The 19,776-nt window shown below is 44.6% G+C and overlaps 1 protein-coding gene across 7 annotated transcripts in view; it reads right to left on the bottom strand.

Moving 5' to 3' along the window:
* The window catches only part of zmiz1a (zinc finger, MIZ-type containing 1a), a 109,338-nt gene that overhangs the window by 4,058 nt on the left and 85,504 nt on the right, over window positions 1-19,776 (bottom strand). For 5 of the 7 annotated variants that reach the window (XM_039621703.1, XM_039621697.1, XM_039621699.1 and 2 more), the window contains 16 exons: window positions 7,211-7,346; window positions 5,175-5,289; window positions 4,828-5,048; window positions 4,532-4,733; window positions 4,146-4,427; window positions 3,867-4,043; window positions 3,636-3,704; window positions 3,325-3,490; window positions 3,043-3,184; window positions 1,885-2,095; window positions 1,593-1,698; window positions 1,306-1,466; window positions 1,130-1,197; window positions 965-1,033; window positions 603-880; window positions 58-242 (listed from right to left, as the gene is read on the bottom strand). In XM_039621703.1, coding sequence (XP_039477637.1) covers window positions 58-242; window positions 603-880; window positions 965-1,033; window positions 1,130-1,197; window positions 1,306-1,466; window positions 1,593-1,698; window positions 1,885-2,095; window positions 3,043-3,184; window positions 3,325-3,490; window positions 3,636-3,704; window positions 3,867-4,043; window positions 4,146-4,427; window positions 4,532-4,733; window positions 4,828-5,048; window positions 5,175-5,289; window positions 7,211-7,346 — 2,588 coding nt within the window. Of the gene's footprint in view, window positions 1-57; window positions 243-602; window positions 881-964; window positions 1,034-1,129; window positions 1,198-1,305; window positions 1,467-1,592; window positions 1,699-1,884; window positions 2,096-3,042; window positions 3,185-3,324; window positions 3,491-3,635; window positions 3,705-3,866; window positions 4,044-4,145; window positions 4,428-4,531; window positions 4,734-4,827; window positions 5,049-5,174; window positions 5,290-7,210; window positions 7,347-17,136; window positions 17,531-19,776 lie in introns of those variants that run through there. The other 2 variants (XM_039621704.1, XM_039621702.1) reach the window with 2 other exon arrangements.

The raw sequence follows: 19,776 nt of genomic DNA, 5'->3' as shown, positions 1-19,776 counted from the left end.
CTTAATGTGCAACTTGAGTCCCATAAACCATGAGCAGCCAAAGTCAGATGTACTCACTGGATCATTCATGCTGTGGCTGAGGGGCTTATCCTGTGGGAGGAGACCACCGGGCCCGTCCGGAGGATGGGATAGCTGAGGTCCATGGATGAAGTCATTCATAGGGGGACCCCCTCCACCTCCTCCCCCGCCGGAGGGGTTCCCGTGAGGGAAGTCGAAATTCCCCTGGGTGTGGTAGTTGTTGCCTACAAGGAGAGAAGATAAAACACGTCTTTTGAAGGGGCTAACTGCAGTTTGGTCCCGCTCACTCATCTGATGAGGAATCCCTGATGTTGCAAATAAAATGTACCTTTATCAAAGCAGTTACATAACAGCATATACCCATTCTACTTTTTTTTTACTGATGAGAAACATTTATCAGAGCAGGAACATTTTTTAAAACAGTTTCAGCATAAAACTCTCCTTGGGGCTGTTTCTTTGTTTAATGCACTAGAGACACATCAATAGATCCTGCTGCAAAATGCACAACGGCTCATTCTTCCGATACATGAGATGACTCTCCTGTTATTTTTCTACACTGCAGGACGCTGCCTGCTTTTCATTACCTGCTCCCGGGTAATCTCCCCCGTTGCCACTAACATGTTGACCGGGGTGTGGTGGGTATGGACTCGGCCCAGGTCCGGGTCCAGATCCTGGGCCGGGGCCTGGCCCTAGCTGTGCGATCATTTCCATCACATTAGGCATGGTCATCTGACTCGGGCTCATTGTTTTAAAGCGCTTGGCCAGCGGTGCGTCGGGGTCTTCTTTGATGTGTAGCTCAGACTTGATGGGGACAGGCCGCCAGCTACATGTGGGGTCTATAGTTACCTCCTCAAACTCTGAACTATTGGAGGAGAAAACAAATCATGTTGGCTTCACGTTTAAATAATTTGTGCGTGTAAAAACAGGCCAAAGGGAGTGAACTTACTTTTGGATGGCATTCAGGATTCCCCACATGTACTGATCCACCTCCAGACCTTCTAATAATGCAGTTTTACTATTTAAAAAAACAGAACAAAAACAACACATAAGCTACTGGATGGATTCCCTAAACGTATTTTTACACAAGCCTGCACAAAGACCTGCTGCTTACTTGCACACAGGACACCTCCATGTCCCCCTCTCACAGTTGAGCTGCAAGTAGGACTCCAGATCAAAACACTGCAGACAGAAACATCACAAATCCTCATTAGGATAATATTCTTCCATTCACTGCAACACCAGGCACGCATTTCCATTAACATTATTTCCACTTAAATACACGCAAACCTGAACATGCTTGCAGTCGTGCCCTCTCGCAGGTAGCTGGATGCGTCTGAACGTGATGGGACATTTCAAAGACACTTTAATGGCCGTCTGCTCCACGCCGTCTTCCCCGTTGAGAGTAGTGTTGCCCGCCGAGGCCGCGACACTGCTGAAGTTCCTCTTAACTGAAAATATAAAGTGTCACAGAGGGAGCAGTCATAGGTGTGCTTAAAGAACGATAAAGAGAAACAGGGTTGAGCTCACTGAATTCGGATGTATTATTGAACATTAACTACACAAAGGAGCCGTACTCTTGGTGATGCAGTGTTCTGCAGGGAGGAGTCTCTTCTTCAGGAGCCCCTGGAGGACGGATCGCACAGATGGCCTGTGGACCAGCTGAAGCACGAACAGGTGGGACTGCAAAGAAAAATAAAAGCAATGAACACAGAATTAGTACAGACAGCTGAATCTCATTCATACTCCAGACAATGCAAAGTGAAATCACGTGTGTGTGTGTAAATCACTCCAGCTTGTCTGAAATAATGAATGAAACGGCGACATATCAAAGCTGCTTGTCGGTGCTCTGAGAATGCGAATACTCACACAACAGCAGGCGGTGACCGTAATTTGGATGGTGTTCCTCCCAGGTTGGCAAACGTGCTTCAGGTGCAGGGGTTTGTGGGAGGTTTTGTTGTCTCCCCTCTCGATGGTGAGAGGCGTGGCGTTGACGCTGACCTGGACGGAAGCAGGCCAGTTGGTGTTCATTTGCCTGTCTTCATGATGGTAGCACTTAAACTGCAGCTCGAGGTCAGACCTTCGAGGGTGACCAGAGGAATAACAGTTAGTGGAAAAAATTTGGAAAAACAAAACGACAACTGCACAGTCTGTACAATATATCAGGCACAAATAGAAGTTATCCAATTCTAATGAGTTTGAAAGTCAATCTTTGGTTTTCTTCCTGTTTCCCTTCCTTAGGATGACTTATTGACAGACACCCATCCACTGAGACCATTTCTGATGAGGCTTCATGAACAGCAGATGGATCAAGTGAAGGGTCAGATGCCAGATTTTGGATTTTGCCTGTTTTTTTAAGACCTGCAACCTCATCTTTCGCCCTCCACGTGTCCAATTTACTCAATCTTTTAAGGACATACTGCATACCCTGAAGACATATGCCAGGTTTTTGGCTAATGGTTGTTTGTTTTTGGCAGCTATGAGGAAAGGACTGAAAATGACTGGAAAAGCAGGCAGTGTCCAAATAAAAACTTTGAAAGACCTCCAGAAATCCTGGAGAGCGATTGCTTAAGACCACTTTATAAAAAAACACGGGTGCCAGTTTAGCTCACAGGGTGAGGAGATGTCGCAAGGCTGAATGCAACAACTTGGGTTTGATTCTGACCCAAGGCCCTCACTCTCCCTTCTCTCCTGTCTACTCTTCACTATTACATTATCTGATGAAGGCAAAAACCTTGCAAAGAAAAAAAAAAGAAATCTGCCTCCTTCAATGCCAAATACAAAGAAATGAGGCGTATTGTATGTAGGCAACACTTTGTTAGCTTATGACAAACCAAAATTCTTACTATTAATAAACTTTGCAGTAACACGTGATTTAGTATAAATTTCACGTCTGTCACATTAATGCGGCGCTAAAACAACAGCCTAAAATAACAGCACTACAATGTGCCAACTTTCATCACACATCCATTTTAGTGCTTGTTGTGCACATGCTGCACTAGTAACAAGAAACTGCAAGGTTTTTACCTCCACATGAGGGTCTGGTGGACGGACGGTCGAAGGTGGAAGACGTGGTTGCTGACAGCCAGGTTGTGCTCCAAGCGGAACGGTTCCAGCACCACTCCGTCCCTGACTGGGAACGTCAGACGTAGTTCCTCGTTGGGGATAGCTGCAGACGAGGAAAACGGGAGAGGGGGGCTTTTAATCTCAGACTGTAAATGTCAGGAGGTGAAATAAAAGGATAAAAAGGACAAAAACAGACGAATGAGTCATGTGAACGACTCGTTTCAGAGCTGCTGGGGTACTTACTTGGAGGGGGCGGAAGCGCTGTCATATTTGGTTTCATGTCGGCTGGAAACGGGGGCTTCACATCCTGGTTTGGAGACAGATACGGCGGAATACTACTTCCCGGGGTCATGGGAGGTGTGGGGTTTCCGGGGACTGGAGAGTGCGGGTAGTTACCAGGCCTGGGGGGCTAAAGAAAGGTGGGGGAAGTGCAATAATCAAAAGATCTGTTAAAGTCATTTCACAGACATGAAAGGCTCAAATCTGGCACCAATGTCTTCACCTGCTAAGACAGAAATTGCACTTTTACACATGGGTACGAAGGAAAAACATACCCCACTGCCTTGGCCGTAAGAGTATCCGCCTCCAGAGAAGTTGGTGCTCTGACCATTGAAGGGCTCCTGCTGAATAAGGAAAAGCAAAAAAAAACTGATAAAGTTCCCTTTAGTGCCAGGGATGCACTATAGTTTAGGTGACAAGGGTTCAAACGTCCTGATCTTCTGAATAATTCACTTCCTTTGCCCCCCTTCTGACCCTGAGTATGCATAAATGATGGACTAACAAACCTTGTAGTACTGGCTCATGGGCATGCCAGGCGGGTACTGCCCTTGGCCCTGTTGCCCCGGCATCCTCTGGCTGGGGTAGTTAGGAGAGGGCAGCGGTCTGGAGGCATTTGATGGGGGATACTGCCCCTGCTGTTGGAACTGACTGTTTGGCCCATACTGCTGACCTCCATAGCTTCCCTTCAAGAAGAAAGTTAAAAGAAGAAGAAAAGACATTATATATATACACATGTCTCAGGTGCTACAACAAGAAGAATATTCATGTCTGATATTTCCACTCACATCCCCAGGATATGGCCTCTTCATCCCCTGCATGGGTATGCCCTGTCGAGGTCCACCGGGATACCCTTGCTGATGCATCCTCTGGCTGTGAGCTCCAAAAGGCGTCATGCTTGGGGTTCTCGCCTGGTTCATACCCATTGGAGGCCCGCTCATATTGGGGTTGTTCACGGCGGATCCCATGCTGGATGGATTCATTCCCCCAGGGGGACCTCGTGGGCCTGGCTGATTCATAAACTGGCTATTGTAGGCTGGAGCATGGCCCATCTGGAACGATGGACACATCTGGAGAAAAAACCCGAGTAATTAATGGCTACATTTTGCAGCAGGTAGTTACCTAACATCTTCCTCCATCAAACTGTTTGCCTCATAGCAGGTGTGTACTGTACCTGTCCATACTGGTTCATGTCTTTATTCTGGGTTTCCTGCAGAGCAGCTACAGTGGCTGTTGCAGTGGCTGTCGCGGTAGCAGCGGCGGCAGCAACAGCAGCAGCTGCGGCTGCAGCAGCTGGCTGGGTGAAGTCACCAGGAGGACGTGTGTGGGAGGCCATTCCCATACCTCCTGGTGGTGCATTCGGGCCTCCAGAGTAACTGATGAACACATGATTTATGTTTTAACCACTTTTTTAAAACTGGAGATGCTGTCTTAAAGAATAAAAAAGAAGACTGGTATCCTGTTTCTCACCTCCCGCTGTATCCTCCAGGACCACCGGGGTAGCCAGGCCTGCCGTACATGCTCTGCTGCATGTATGATTGGCTGGAACCGCCTTTATTTGGGAACTGTTGCTGCTGCGCATTGAACTGTGGTGAATTGAGCCCTGCTGCATTGCCAGACATGCCCGATCCCACTGGGTTACCCCCAGGATTCATGGGGTTATTGCTGTTTGCCATTGGGTTGCCCAGCACCTATATTTATAAAAGAATCAAAGAGGAAGTGAAACTATCTGCTAGGTTTGTGCAATAAACCTGTCTTAAAACTGTTTGCTGAACTCATATAATTACAGAGTGGGTGCTTTTCATGCATGGACATACCTGACTCTGTGATGTGTTGGTAACGCCCCACACTGTTGTAACCACGGACAATGACCCAGGGGGCTGGTTGGCGTTTTGTTGCCAGGGGACAGAGTCATAGGGAAATGAGCCATCACTGGAAAACAGATCAAAACACAAACATGTGCCTGATGTCACTTAAGATTGTGAGTAACTCTGGGGTTTCTCAAGCCGAAATGTTCATTCAGTTTAAATGTCTGGCGTTGAGTTTCCCACCACATTTTGAGCCAGGAAATCTGCTAATGACTGCACAAGTAAGATGAGTCAAAATTTCCAAATGTGCCGATAAGGACTCGTCTGTCCGCACGCACCGATAAACACCTAACTTCTTCGGATAAGGATAGGTAGCACACATCTAGAATGTTTAGCGTTCAGATTTAAAACAAATCTGAACGCTAAAATACGAGATTCTGTTACACATAATAAACAAGCTAAGTCCCCATGAGGGGAGAGGCAAGTGGCCAGCAGTGTGGGAGGGAACTGCTGCTCTTGGAAGGCACCCTGTTTTCGCTGAGAGGTTAGCTCTCAGAATGGACGACATGTTCAATATTTCCTCATAAATACACATCATCCCAAGATCTTCAGCAGAAGCAAACAGGACTCTTGGCTAACTTCAGGCCTTTTTTCCTTCTTCTTTTTTTGTTTTGTTGAGAGAGGTCCGAGCACACACTGTTCTCTAAAAACATTACCTCACATCTGTCTTCCCTCTAGGTTTGCCCTTGCACTCCAGATTACTTCACTTCCACAATTTTTTCTGGCTTTTCTCCAATCAGTGGAAACCCTCATAAGCCCTGAATTTCAGATGTGAACCTTAATTTCTTTAATGACTTCCTCTGATGCCTTATATACACTATATTGCCAAACGTATTCACTCACCCATCCAAATCATTAAACTCACGTGGTCCAATCACTTCCATGACCACGGTGTATAAATTGAAGCACCTAAGCATGCAGACTGTTTCCACAATGATTTGTGAAAGAACGTGTTGCTCTCATGAACTCCAAGGTGGCACTGTGATAGGACGCCTCCTGTACTGCTAAATATTCTACAGTCAGCTGTTATAACAAAGTGGAAGTGATTGAGAACGACAACAACTCAACCATGAGGTTGTAGGCCACGTAAAATCACAGAGTGGGGTCAGCAGGTGCTGAGGCGCATAGTGCACAGAGGTCGCCAACTTTCTGCAGTCAGTCGTTACAGACCTCAAAACTTCCTGTGGCCTTTAGATTAGCTCAAGAACAGTGTGTGGCAAACTTACACGGCCAAACAGCTGCATCCAAGCCTTAAATCACAAGCTCAGTGCAAAGTGTCAGATGCAGTGCTGTAAAGCGTGCTGCCACTGGACTCGAGAGCAGTGGAGACGTATTGCCTGGACTGACGAATCACACTTCTCCATCTGGCAATCCGATGGGTGAGTCTGGGTTTGGCGGTTGCCAGGAGAATGCTTCATGTCTGACTGCACTGTACCCAATGTAAAGTTTGGTGGAGGGGGATTTTTGGTGTGGGGCTGTTTTTCAGCAGTTGGCCTCAGCCCCTTAGTTCCAGTAAAAGAAACTCGTAATGCTTCAGCATTTTGGACTTTGTGGAAACAATTTGGTATGGAAGAACTTGACAGGCCTGCACAGAGTCCTGCCTTCAACCTGACAGATCACCTTTGGGATGAATTAGAGTGGAGACTGTTATCCAGGCCTCATCGTCCATTATCAGTGTTTGACCTCAGAATGGTGAAAAATTCCCATAAGCACTCCTTTTTTTTTTCCCCCATAAGCACTCCTAAACCTTGTGGAAAGCCTTCCTAGAAGAGTTGGAGCTGTTATAGCTGCAGAGGATGGCATAATATTAAACCCTATGGAGTTAGAATGGGATGTCTCAAGTTCACATGCATGGGAAGCTGGCAATATAGTGTACATCGGTTATTCAGATGCAGTTTCCTCCCACCACACACTTTATTGAAAATGTGACTTTACTGCGAGCCAACTGCAGCAGCCTTTGTAATCTGACAGGGCATGTATCTCACCTGTGCGTGAGGCCGGGCTTCATGCTGTTCATGCCGGGCTGCATGGGGACCTTCCCCTGCGACTCGTTCTGTCTGTTCTTCTGGTGACGCAGAAGGAGGAGACGACCCAGCTCCTCGCACCACGACGACAGCAGGGCTGCAAGGAGAGCACAATGACAGGTTCATGATTCCTCGTGTGCACAACTGGTCTGCACTGGGTACTCATGTATTATCAGACGCATGTTTATGGCTCTATGGTTGCAAATGATCACACAGAATGTCGCTTATAACAGAGTTTTAAAGTTTTCCTTCAATAAACACAATTACAGGTGTCTAACGGTTGCAGCTTGATGTTACTGCTAAAGCCTCCAGGGGGCAGCCTAATGCAACACTTCCATTATCAATCGCTCTGTATAGTTTCCACAACAGCTGCCTTGCACGTCATATCAACCTGCAGAGTCAAATATAAACTGAGATCTATCTACAGCACAAAGGACCTCCCAGTTTTCTCTGCCACTGTGAGGAAAAAGCTGAAATGGAGCGTGAGAGGCAGACACCAGCGAGTGATTGGGGTTACAGATAAGAGTCGTGTAGAAAGTAAGAAACAGTAATATCTTCACTGTCCTCCACTTCCTTCATTCATCAGCACCACTTTATTCTTCGCCTCGTTGTCCTCTCATGTCTCTAAGGACTAATCAGACAGCTTTCTCATCCCGCCTTCATGAAGATAAGAGTTGGGATTTTTTTTTTCTTGTGCCAATGATGTGCCAATTTTATTTGATTTTGTTGTGTGTTTTTTTTCCAATGCCAATCAAGTTGTCTTTCTTTTTTTTTGTAAATCGATGGGTTATTTGAAAGTTGCCTTGACAAACATCAGCCTAACAAAAGAAAGGTTACCGTGTTCATCATTTTATTAAATAGTTTAAGATGCTATTTATAGCCTTGTAGAGCCAGATACAGCAGCTTTTAGAAGGTGCTGTTACTAGGTTTGGGGCTTCAATGTGTAGAAGTTAAAAAAAAAAGGAAAAAACGGGGGGTTACAAAGTCCACGACACTGAAATTGGCACTGCATTAAGATTTACACCATGACTAAATGAAAGGAAATTAAAAACATGACATGACAAGTGATTATTTCTGAAGTCACTTGAAAAAGACGAGGAGTGAAAGGAACAACAAAGAAAGGAGAGAAGGGAAAAATAAAGAAGAGGAGCGGTAACATTTTCCTCTGCAGGGTGGAGAGAGCCAAGCCTCCTAGTTAAAGAGGAATTATTCCACCCTGCCATTACGGAGAGCTTATCTCCCCACTAAATCACCACCTCCACACAGAGGGACTGTCTCTTCAACAGGCAACCCACCATTTAGACCTAAAACTCCAAGCACGAGTGATGGGAGTTGCTTTGAGGCAGGGAGAGACAGGCAGAGGACAAAAGAGAGCAATGGCGACTTATCACATCAGCGTGGTTATGAGCTACTGAATCTAACAAGCTGCCAAGGCCAGATGTCATTCATAATAGAGTGAGGGTCTGCTCTGGGCGTCGTGCATATTTAGCGAGCTTAGTACAGTGTACATGACCTTGTTTTCACCTCGCAGCCCCCTGTGTTAAAACCTCTGCCAACGCCATCACACACCCACAACTTGCCCGCCATACTCCTCTCGCTTTATCTCTTTACGGCCCTTCTCTTTACAGAGCCCCACACGCCCTCGGTCCTCATACAAATTTAAATAGTATTCTGATGGCATCTGTCTCTACTACTATCCATTAAGTTGTTTTGTTGACTTCACTAATGGAGAACATGAGGTGCAGATGTCAAGCGTGCACACAACCCAGCCAACAAAAACAGAAGAATATAAAGACAAGGTCTCCGTCTCATTACACCTCTCTTTATTTCATCTTTCTATTCATTCCTGTTGAATGAATAGAAAGATGAAACTAAAGCTTCAGTTTGTTCTGAAGGTGCTAACAGCTGGCTGGTTGAGACAAGTGAAGGTCAGCTACTTAAGGCTTCTTCTTTAAAGCCTTTCTCACTCTCTTCCGTCTTTTGTTTCTAATATTAAAGAATGCCATGTTTCTATTCTCTGGTATCTTTAACATGATTGCAACTTTACTTAAGAATGAGAGAATCCTGAAGCCAGCAAGATTACTGAGATAAGCTTTGGGAAATGGTACTTTTAAGAGTGATGGGAAGTCTTCTGGCTCGGTTCCCTAAGAAGAGCTGCCTCTTATGGCTCCCAAATGGCTCTTCAATTGGAGCCTTCTATTTTAGCCTAATTTATTAATTATAAATATTCTGTGTGCTGGGAAACTTTTTTTAATGCATCATTTTGACACAAGTTTTATTTTTGTGAATTCAATACTGCCAAGGAGAACATACATGGGGTTTAAGGCCTGCAGCCTACAATATCCTCGAAATGCGTCGTTATTTCACTTTTTCCTTGCGTTTAAATCCGGCTCCCTGTCTCTCTGTTGCTGTGTTCCAGATACCCTGTGGGCGATCGTGGCTCAAGAGTTGGGAGTTCGCCTTGTAATCGGAAGGTTACCGGTTCGAGCCCCGGCTCGGACAGTCTCGGTCGTTGTGTCCTTGGGCAAGACACTTCACCCGTTGCCTACTGGTGGTGGTCAGAGGGCCCAGTGGCGCCAGTGTCCGGCAGCCTCGCCTCTGTCAGTGCGCCCCAGGGTGGCTGTGGCTACAATGTAGCTTGCCATCACCAGTGTGTGAATGACTGGATATGTAAAGCGCTTTGGGGTCCTTAGGGACTAGAAAGCGCTATATAAATACAGACCATTTACCTTGGAGTTGCATCACTCCCGAGTTAGTGCGTTCCAGATACAGTGAGGGAAAATTTATTTTGGTTCTTAGCAACTTAGAGCCATTCAGGTATCACTAGCAACACAGCATAATACTTATTTTTATGCCTTTAAAAAACACATTTGTGGATAAAACCTGATCAGTCACATTTATGGAATTACAAATACACAACAGTGGCAAAACAAGTTCAAAGTTTACAGTTTTAGTACTGTTTATGTTCAGTGTTGCCATCTTGGATCGCTAACTCAGGTTATGTTGGTCTGCTCCAACTTTCCGGGAAATCCAAATTGAGGTGGTGTTCCACAAAATCATCTAAGGGAACACGGAAATTTGTATCCGGTCTGTACGACTACCCTCACTGTCTTCCGAACCAGTGCCCCCCTTCCTTCTTTTACATAATGGTATAATCTTAGTCTGAAACTGCAGTTCCACAAACGGCCACTCGGGGCTCAAAAACATCATAATGTGCCCAAATTTTACAGCACAATTAAACGTTTTTACGTTTCTGTACCAGCCTGGTATATAAAGTGTTTTGGTCCTTATTCCTATATAAATGTCACCATTCATGAAAAGTATGGAGTCAGGTGGGTCTTGACACAGTTCACGAAGCCCCTTTCCACCCGACGATCCAGTGATCATTCCTGCTGTACATTTTTGAGGTACACCGTCTAAGGTGCACGTGTAGCCGGTGCACTGTAACATAAATTCTCTGCAGACAAATCAGCATGGTCACAGGCAAAAAGCTAGTGGGCCATTTAAAAAAGCTAGAATGAGTTTACAATATATAACCCAAGTCTGGCCACTTCTGGCTCCAACCCCCTAACCCCCCCAAAAAACCAAACAAACCACATGTTAACCTAAAGGCTTCACACACTCATCCTTTAAACAACGGGTTACTCACAGTGGCTACATCTAGCTTTAAACGGTGAGATTACCCTATTTCTGCTGAATATCTACACTGTCAGCGCTACTTGATAATGTGTTGACAGTTTACAGTTGGGTAAAAAAAAGTATAGAGATTTTAGCTAATGGAGAAAGTGTTCCTGAAACTACTTTCTCGAGGCATCAGTCTGACAGTCTTTCACAACAACAACATCATAAACTGCTGTTTTTACCTGCATCGAAGAGTCAGCTCTCAGTTACGCCGTGCTGTGCTTTTAAATAGTTCCATCATAAAATTCTTTCGAAAGCATTCAATAGAGTATCTCCTTGTCCTTGACTTGTAGCTGGTGAGCCCACAGATATTCAGTAAATGAGTTTATCTAAGCTAATCTCACCATCTGAGACTTTTTAAAAAGCATTCAAAAAGCTGACACAGAGTCAAGCGCTTCTTCGTAATACATGACTAAAACCACAGTTACTGATCTGGCTGACTAATATCTGTAGACAACGGTGACATTCAAGCCTCTGGGGCTCATCTGAAGCTACTATGCTGTTCTAACAAGTTTTAGTGGATTCTCCGGCCTTAAACAGAGCCTCCTCCTGAGCACGCAGACTGCTCTGCAGGGAGAGCCGGACATAAGCTGAATTCTCGGGAAGCTCTCGTGAACCCGTTCCAACCATCTCTGTTTCTTAGAAGCTGGGACTTTTAATTGAATAATGCCCAGAGACATATGGGTCCTCCTCACTCAAGCTGTATTTAATGCTATATGGCTGACTGATAGCAGAAGCCCTGGCTCATTCTCACCTCACCTCAGCCCCTCTGGGAGCAGAAGGGAGGGAGAATAAGCCCTGGTAACAGGCTGCAAGGCCCATTAACTAATGACAGAGTGTATGTACAAGTCCTTTTTACAAGGAAACCCAAATGCTAATTACTATGAACTCTGGCAGTGCTGTGTGTGTGTAAGCATCTGCGTGTGCGGTAAAAGCCTTCTGCTACTGAGCATATCATTTCCCTTACAAATCCTGACAGATTGCTAATACTTTAAATGTATCCACCCTAATATAATTGAGTTAGCCGCAAGACAGCGACCCCACTTTGTTGATAAACACCTGACCTGTTCTGAAATATGAAGCTGGTGCTCTGCCACGTATACGTGCAAGGTAGTCAACTCGAAGATGCTGAAGGCAACAGCAAAGGAGTGCTGCTGTGCCGTGGCCCTAAATCACTGTACTAAGTGTACTATTGTGTGGTTAAAGAATTAAAGCGCGAACACAGTGAAGCAGCCCTGTGTCTGAGCATGCCAAGTGCAGAGGTAAAGTGAACTTCCACCCACTCAAACGGCTATTTCAGAGGGTGACATCTGCATTAAAAGAGGAACAAAGTTCACCACGCATTTAATACAATGTATATATAGTGTGTGTAAATAAAAGTAAATTAAAAAAAACAAAACAAAACAAAACAGGCCGGCCATTTTGGCGGATGCAAGCACTGGCATGTCACACATTTTATAAGAATGACTGAAGACGTGAAGTCACTTTGAATATGATCAAATACGCAAACATTAAGAAAAGAAGCTGGGTAAAATTGCCCCACCATGGTTTTTTTCATTTTCAGCAGAAGAACGTAAAGACAGCATCAGCTGAGGTGCATTATCAAAAGTATATTATGGTAGCCATGTTTCCAAAATTAAAACAGTACAAATGTGGTAATCAAAAGAAAAGAGAATGATCTGATGTCTAAATACTGTGAACTACGACTAAAAGAAAGTACTGTTGAGTTTTCAAAGCCTGTATGAGAAGAGTGCTCCGGAGTGTCAGCCCTTTCCCTTTTTTTTTAAAGCTTGCATGGCAACTGAAATTCAGTGCAAGAGAAGTGCACCTGTTTCCTCTTAAGACTGCAGTTACAGCCATGACTGCACTGTGATACCATGATACTGATATGGAATATCCATTACTGACACAGTATCATGTAGCAGCTGGAGGGCTTGGCTGTTTTATGCATACATATTTAAGGGTTAGCTGCTTTCAAGAAAGCTGCTAAAAAGGAGATGTTACATAAGACTTTCTGAGCCTCATTAGTTTGGATGGCAACACAAAGAACGGCTGAAGGAGTTTTATGAAGTAGAAACAGGTAGAGATTTCTTGCTGCTCGTACTCCTCTTTGTACGATTCTGACAGAAGAAGCAACTGCAAAGTATAAACTCGGTTAAATAGCTTAATGAGGTTGGTTTGCACAAAAGCTCAAACACGTTTCAGCCTCATTCAGCAAAAGCATTGTCCTAATTGTGGAGGATTTAATCAGTTTAATCTTCAGCAGGAATGCACATCCCTCATACGGTACACTCTCACATCAAGCCTGATCCTAAAATTACCACAAAAAAAATGAAAAAAGCCTCTGTCACAAGTCGCGGCACGCTTTGATAGAGACATGTAACACCGAACATGCAGCTCTACTGTAGTTTTTGTTGATAACGAAACACACACACACACGCAAAAAAAGAAAATACTACATGAAAAATTACACTTTCTGAGCATGAACACTGCGGCACTAGACAAAGAAGCCTTCTGAGACAATGTGTGGGATGATAAAAAAGAAAAAAAAAGAAGCAATTTATAATAGATATCAAAAGCAGAGGTCTGTAAAACACTGGCAGGTAGGTTTATGCTGTGTGGGTACAAAATATTATGCAAAATACAAATATGGAGGGGATATAAAATCCTGTGGAAAAAAAAAGTCATGCTTTTTGCCGAAGTGTAATGGAAGCCATTTAAGCAGTCAATGATATCCCCCTTCCTGCCCCCTCTCTGTTAAGCCAACTTCTTCCAAGAGAAGAGCATATCAAATGGGCTTTAGTCTCAACAGCTTGGAGGCAGAACAACTCAAACATGCCCTGCAGAGAGAAAGCTCTATGTCAAAAAATCACAGTCGACCAAAACCAAGCCTTTAGTTTAACGTTCACACGAATCACAGTGTTCCAGATCTTCTAGCTTGAAAGTGCCTCGTTTTGTTTGAATTTTTCAAAAAGACTTGAATATTGCTTTTTGTTAATTTGCACTGAAAAGCAAAGCGACTTCCTCATCGGGAAGACTTCCATCCTCAACCTCTGGCTGTACACCAGATATGAGGACAGAGGGGGGGGTGGAGGATGGATGGAAGGATGCTAGACAAGAGGACAGGTGGAGATGGAGGGAGTAGGCAGATCCCCTCCTCCCCTGGATGTGTGTGTGTGGGTCACAAGCCAAAAGAGATGCTGCAGCCCAGAAGGGAGGGTAGCTCTACCTGAATCACTCTGACATCTCCTGCAGGTGCTGGTTTCTGTGGGGTTCAAATTACACATTTTTAAATGTGGCAGAGTTATGAGAATCAGAATAAACACCAAACATAATGCAGTATGACGGCTTGATCTGAGCAGAAGGTTGAAAGTGCTGGAGGATCTCCGTGCTGCCACCAAAAACACTCTTTATTATGTTTTTAATGTATCGTGGGGTCATTTGCAGGTAAGCTGAGCTTGACTGAGACTCCCTGCATAGATTCACATTTCCTGCCATAGTATTTATTGCAGATTTAAACGGTCGCTCTAATGCAATAGATATTTTCATTTTGTGTGTCGTTATATAATATATTAAACTACAAAAGCCAAGCCAATCTTTTGTATATGACACATATGCACCTAAAATGCTCGTTCAGTGAAATCAAAATATAAGTTTTGGTTATTTATTGCTTGTTTAACCAACCAAAAGTCCAAAACCTTGAAATAGCTGGTTTACAGGGACATGCAACTTAAATAGTTGCGTTTTGCTTCCCTTAGCTCTTTCGTGCGGGGAAATCTGCATGCTTGTTTTGGTTACATTTGCTATAACTGGGAGTATGAAAATCAGGTGACTTGCATCAGATGCAACAGAGCATGTCCTCCATAAACTACTCAGCCCTGGGGGGCGGAGTGTCACCAGCATCCGTCCGTGATCACACAGCCACAATCCACAATAAAACAAAATGCACTGTTGCACTCAAAGGAATCTGGAAACAAGCATGCTCGCATACGAGGACAGAAAAGCAGCTAAAGTAAATATGAAATCTGCGGTCTGTGCTGGTGAGCAAACAAACACATTCGGTCTCTTGGCGTCGGGGAAGATGTGCTTAAACAGTAAAGCACCTCGAATAGCTTGAAAGAACATCAGAGAGGAGCATGCTGTGAATGAACTGCTCTTATCAGCCACGTGCAGCTCGCCACCACTGGAGGGAACGAGCAAATATCACATGCTTAATTATAACTAGACACGCTACTTGTCTCAACTTCCACAATGAGTCTTTCATCTCACACTGTTGTTGCTTCAATGAAATCATTAGGGTGAAAAACACAATCAGAAATTCTGAGATTTCCCGCGGCTGCTCTTTCATAATCTAAGACAATGATTAAAAAGTGATGAAATTCCAGCTACGGAAGCTGTTTTTTGGGGGGGGGTTGCACATGAATCAGTAAACAGCGATTTCACGAGGAGCGGCCATGAGAGGCCATCAGCACACCTCGACTAGATGGGGGAAGTCACCGCCAAGAATGGAGAATTTCACTGTTTCCTGAAACACTTCCTGCTGTCCTGCCCCATTGCTCCTCCCCCACTGATCATATCAATACCCGGCATCGGCTTGCCCTGCCAGAAATCCCTTGTTCAGATTCTCCAGTCATAAATTGAATGCAGTTTCGCTCGGGCCACACTTGCTCGTGGTGGGTGGAGTGACACATGTAAGGCATGGCAATGATTCACAGAAAAGAAAAAAAAATGGCAAAACAAACTGCAAAAACAAAGTAGGCCACACACACACACACACACACACACACACACGCACACAAACACATCCAGTTCAAATGTCAGGAATGAGTCACTAAACAGCCTGATGGGAAGTACTCAGAGTGCACTCACTGGAGTTCACCAAAGTGTGTGGAGTAAGTGATACAAACAAAGCGCTGGAGTCAGAGAGAAAGGAGGAAGGCTAGAGGGGGAGAGCGGCTGCATGTGGCTGCGAGGTTGAGGATGCAGACGGTTTCAGTGGTTTACACCCTGCTCAGGCTAACAGGAAGTGCTGCAGCTCCACTACCGCTAGCTGGAAGTCATATTGTGCCATAATATAAATATATATATTTCTTTTCTTTTTTTAACTGCCGGTCAGTGAATGGTTACGATATTGTTTACAAGAGCCATTTGCTAATTAACTTGTCAGTTTTAAGGTTAGATTAAACACTGATTGAATACCCTGCAGCGTCCTCATGTTTTTATTGCCTGGCTGCCCTTTGCTCATTCAAATTCTGTTACCCTTTAAAAGACGCACAACTGACAACACGGGGGACATTAAACACTTTTCAGCATCACTGAAAGACTGAAGGAAAAAAAGAAAAACTAAACCAGGCCTTTCTGTGCACTCATCCAACTGCATTGTCCTTCCATGACTACACTCTACACCCCCTCCTTCCTCCTCTCCCTTCTTCTCTCCTAATGAGTGGACAAGCAGACAGGCTCTGGCTCCAAGCACAGGTCAACAACTTAAAAAAAGAATCCACAATGGAAAAGTGGGTCATCTTTTCCTGACTGAAAGAGGGACACTGACGCATGCACTCCTAACACCAACATGAACACGACCTCTCTTACGTTTCATAAATCTGAAGTATTTTACTAGATATACGATGCTGCACAGCCACCAGGGCTCATACAATCATAGTATAGCATTGTAGCATTTCTATACTTGTAATGTTAAACTGGCAACCCTAAATCCTAACTCAAGATAACACTTAAAACAACCGAAGTGTAATGCACTGTGAAGTGTGTGTTTGCACACACGAAAAAGGCAGTCAGTGTAACCCCTATGACAGAACAGCATGTAGGTCAACCTGTGGTCAGCTGATCTCTTCTGATCCTCTCTGGTGCGAGCGACCGGTGTGTTACACTACTACAAAGCTAGAAGCCCGTATTATTAAGCCCGAAATGCACAAATGTCAAGGCACAGCTGAAATGATTATTCCTATTTTAAATGTACTAAAATAACATACTTTACAGAAACACTGCAGCTAATTGTTGCTTTTTCTTCTTGTATCAATCATAGATCAAAAGCAGTTGCTCAACTGGCCTCTGCTAACCCCCTGATCATCCGCCATGCATACAAACACACTCGCTTCATACGCCAAATAGTTCTGTGCTAGAGAGGCACGTGGAGGGGGGCGCATGCACACACACACACACACACACGCTCTCTCTCTCACACTTACCCAGAGCCGGGCAAAGTCCCTGCACATCTCATCTCATTCCCTTCATAGCGCAGAGAAAAGACTCAAGTGTCACAAATGCTCCTGTTTCTGCAGAGGCCAGTGGCAACTCTCAAAGCTTTTTGCTGCTTCCAAGCCTCCTGTGCCTGTGCCTTATCACTCTCACTCTCTGCACAGATCTCTCACTCTGCTCACTCTTTTCTTACTTCCTCTGTCCTCTCCTGTCTTTCTCCCTTCTCTCTCTCTCGCTCTCTTTTTGCTTTCTTTCTCCTTCCTTGCTCTCTGATCTGTCTTTTTCCCTTGTCCAGCGTCTGCACAATGCACATCAATTATTCAGAGGCAGTCTCCCAGTTTCTCCAGCTTATCCAATCAGAGCAGGGCTCTGCACTAATGGGCTCCTGCTGTACCTGCTACCGGCTCCAACACACTCTTGAGACAGCAGAGAGAGGAGGAGGAGGAGGAGGGGTAGGGGGGTGGATAGACAAGAGGGAGCAGTGGAGGAGGGAGGATGAGAGGAAGAGATAAAGACAGCGAGGCGACGCAGACAAACAGGACTAGCGATAGAGACGGCAAGATATTTGCGGCGCTTCTCACCTCAGTTGTAAGGTGCCGTTATTGATGTGTAGGCTCTAGCTCTCCATCGCTCTGTCTCTCTAAGCTGTTACACAGTTCACTGAGGAACACACACATGCATGATCCAGCAATGTGACTGCCATTTGTCAGGAAGGGCAAAGAAAACCAGAAGAAAAAAAAAACAAAACAAAAAAACCCTGCAAGCTCAGATTGCAAACTTGCATAAATGGGTGGAGCTTAAAACGCTGGCTGGAAGCTTACACACGAGGGAGGAAGTGGGAGAAGAAAAAAGATCAATCTTTTCAAAGACAGACAAGAAGTAAGTTATCGGGCTTATCAGAGAGGGGGACTCCTGCCCGCAGAACAATAAAATCTGACAGCGGCCACTTTGTGCATCCAGCTAAAAAGACACATCAGAGACTAGCAGAATATCTGAAGCAGATGAATAAAAATGCGAGGCACACAAGGGTGAATCTGAGTTCATTGTCTTTGCGCGCCCACCTCTTAATAATGAACAGGAAAGACCTAACCTGACATTGTTCTCGCTGCCCTTACCTAAATGCTAAGACGGGGCTGCACAGTCAAATAAAGAAGAGGGAAAAGCCCACGGGCCTCGTGACAGCTGAGAGAAGTTTTTCTTTTGTGTGGTTTTTGTGCAGCGTACGCAGTCATTAACAGTTTCACAAATGTCCCACGCATTATCGAAACGCACAGACACAACAGAGGCATTGTTGGCCAGAAATATAACTTTAAAAGGGTGTGTCGAAAGCCCCTGGGGGGGAGATGACGGTGGGGGTGTTGGCTGAGGTCCTGAGATGTGGGTGCCAGATCAGTCAACCCTGAACAAAAGGAGGATTTAAATCATTTGCTCATCCGGTTTTGACAAGAACAAAGTCTTCTGTGTGTGTGTGTGTGTGTGTGTTGAGTAGAACTGCACTGTCCTGTCAGCTGGGATATTACTAAAATGAATTCGCTTGTAACTGTATAAACCAAACCAATTAAGGAGTGTGTGATAGAGGGCCCAATCAGCCAGAGGCAGCAAATGCAGCTTCCATAATAAGTGTTTCCCCATGAGTTTTATTTCTATAAAATTAATAGTAAAGTTCTGAAGGTAGTTTTGGGGGTTGCAAAGGGGTTTCATCATCTAAAATGAACCACTGGAGAGTGTCAGAAGAGAGGCCCGTCTGCTAAAAATAAACCCAGTTTCCTGTTAATAATTCAGAGCCCTGCACTTACTCAGCAGTAATTAAATATAAAAGTCTGTAAGGTTGATTGGGTCAGTAACAAAGGATGCCTACACCTTCCTCTAGTTGTACATACACACGCACGGCTCAAAGATGGAAAGAAAGACGGGCCGAGAAAATCAATCAGGTGAAAGTAAATTGAAGCAGATAAGTGGAAGACATGTCAGATTGTTGTAGGCTAAGAGAAGAAAGACAAGGGTTTGTGTCTATGCACAGGCGCTCACACGCTGTGCCTACACAGAGGCTAATAGGAGGACTCGTTCTCTTGCAGTTCTTGCAGTGCTTGTTAAAGTGAGGGAATTTACTGGCTAGTGAAGTGTGTGTTTTCACAGGACATGGGGGTGAGTTACAGCCACACCCTGGAAGTTTTCTGTCACTGTTGACACAGCAGAGCGGCTGTTTTCCTGATCTGAGCTCTGAGCGAGCTCCGCTGACTGACAGAGAACCAGCTTTGCCAATAAATTTCATAAATGTCAGATGCAAGTGGGTGGAAGGGACTCCACCAGCCACCTCGAACAAAGCCTTCTCATCATTGTTTCCTCTTTTTTTCTCAAATACTCGTTCTTAACCAGCTGAAGCAGGGAAACTACCTTAACATGCAAAACACAGTGCAACACACTGATCACTTGTGTAGATATTAGTAGATCTAAAATCGCCCACTACACCAATGATAATGTAGTTAGTAGTTAGTTTATGCTCTGTCATGCAGACATGTCCATTAAAGCCCAACAGATATAGGACTTTTAAAACTGATACTGATATTTGGTGATTTTTAAAATAACCGATAGTCTGATATATTAGCTGATATTTTTTTCTTTCAGCCACA

The sequence above is a fragment of the Oreochromis aureus genome, linkage group 13 (assembly GCF_013358895.1).
Source record: "Oreochromis aureus strain Israel breed Guangdong linkage group 13, ZZ_aureus, whole genome shotgun sequence".
Lineage (NCBI taxonomy): Eukaryota > Metazoa > Chordata > Actinopteri > Cichliformes > Cichlidae > Oreochromis > Oreochromis aureus.
Note: the sequence above shows the minus strand (reverse complement) of the source record. Positions and strands in the feature narration are given on the sequence as shown.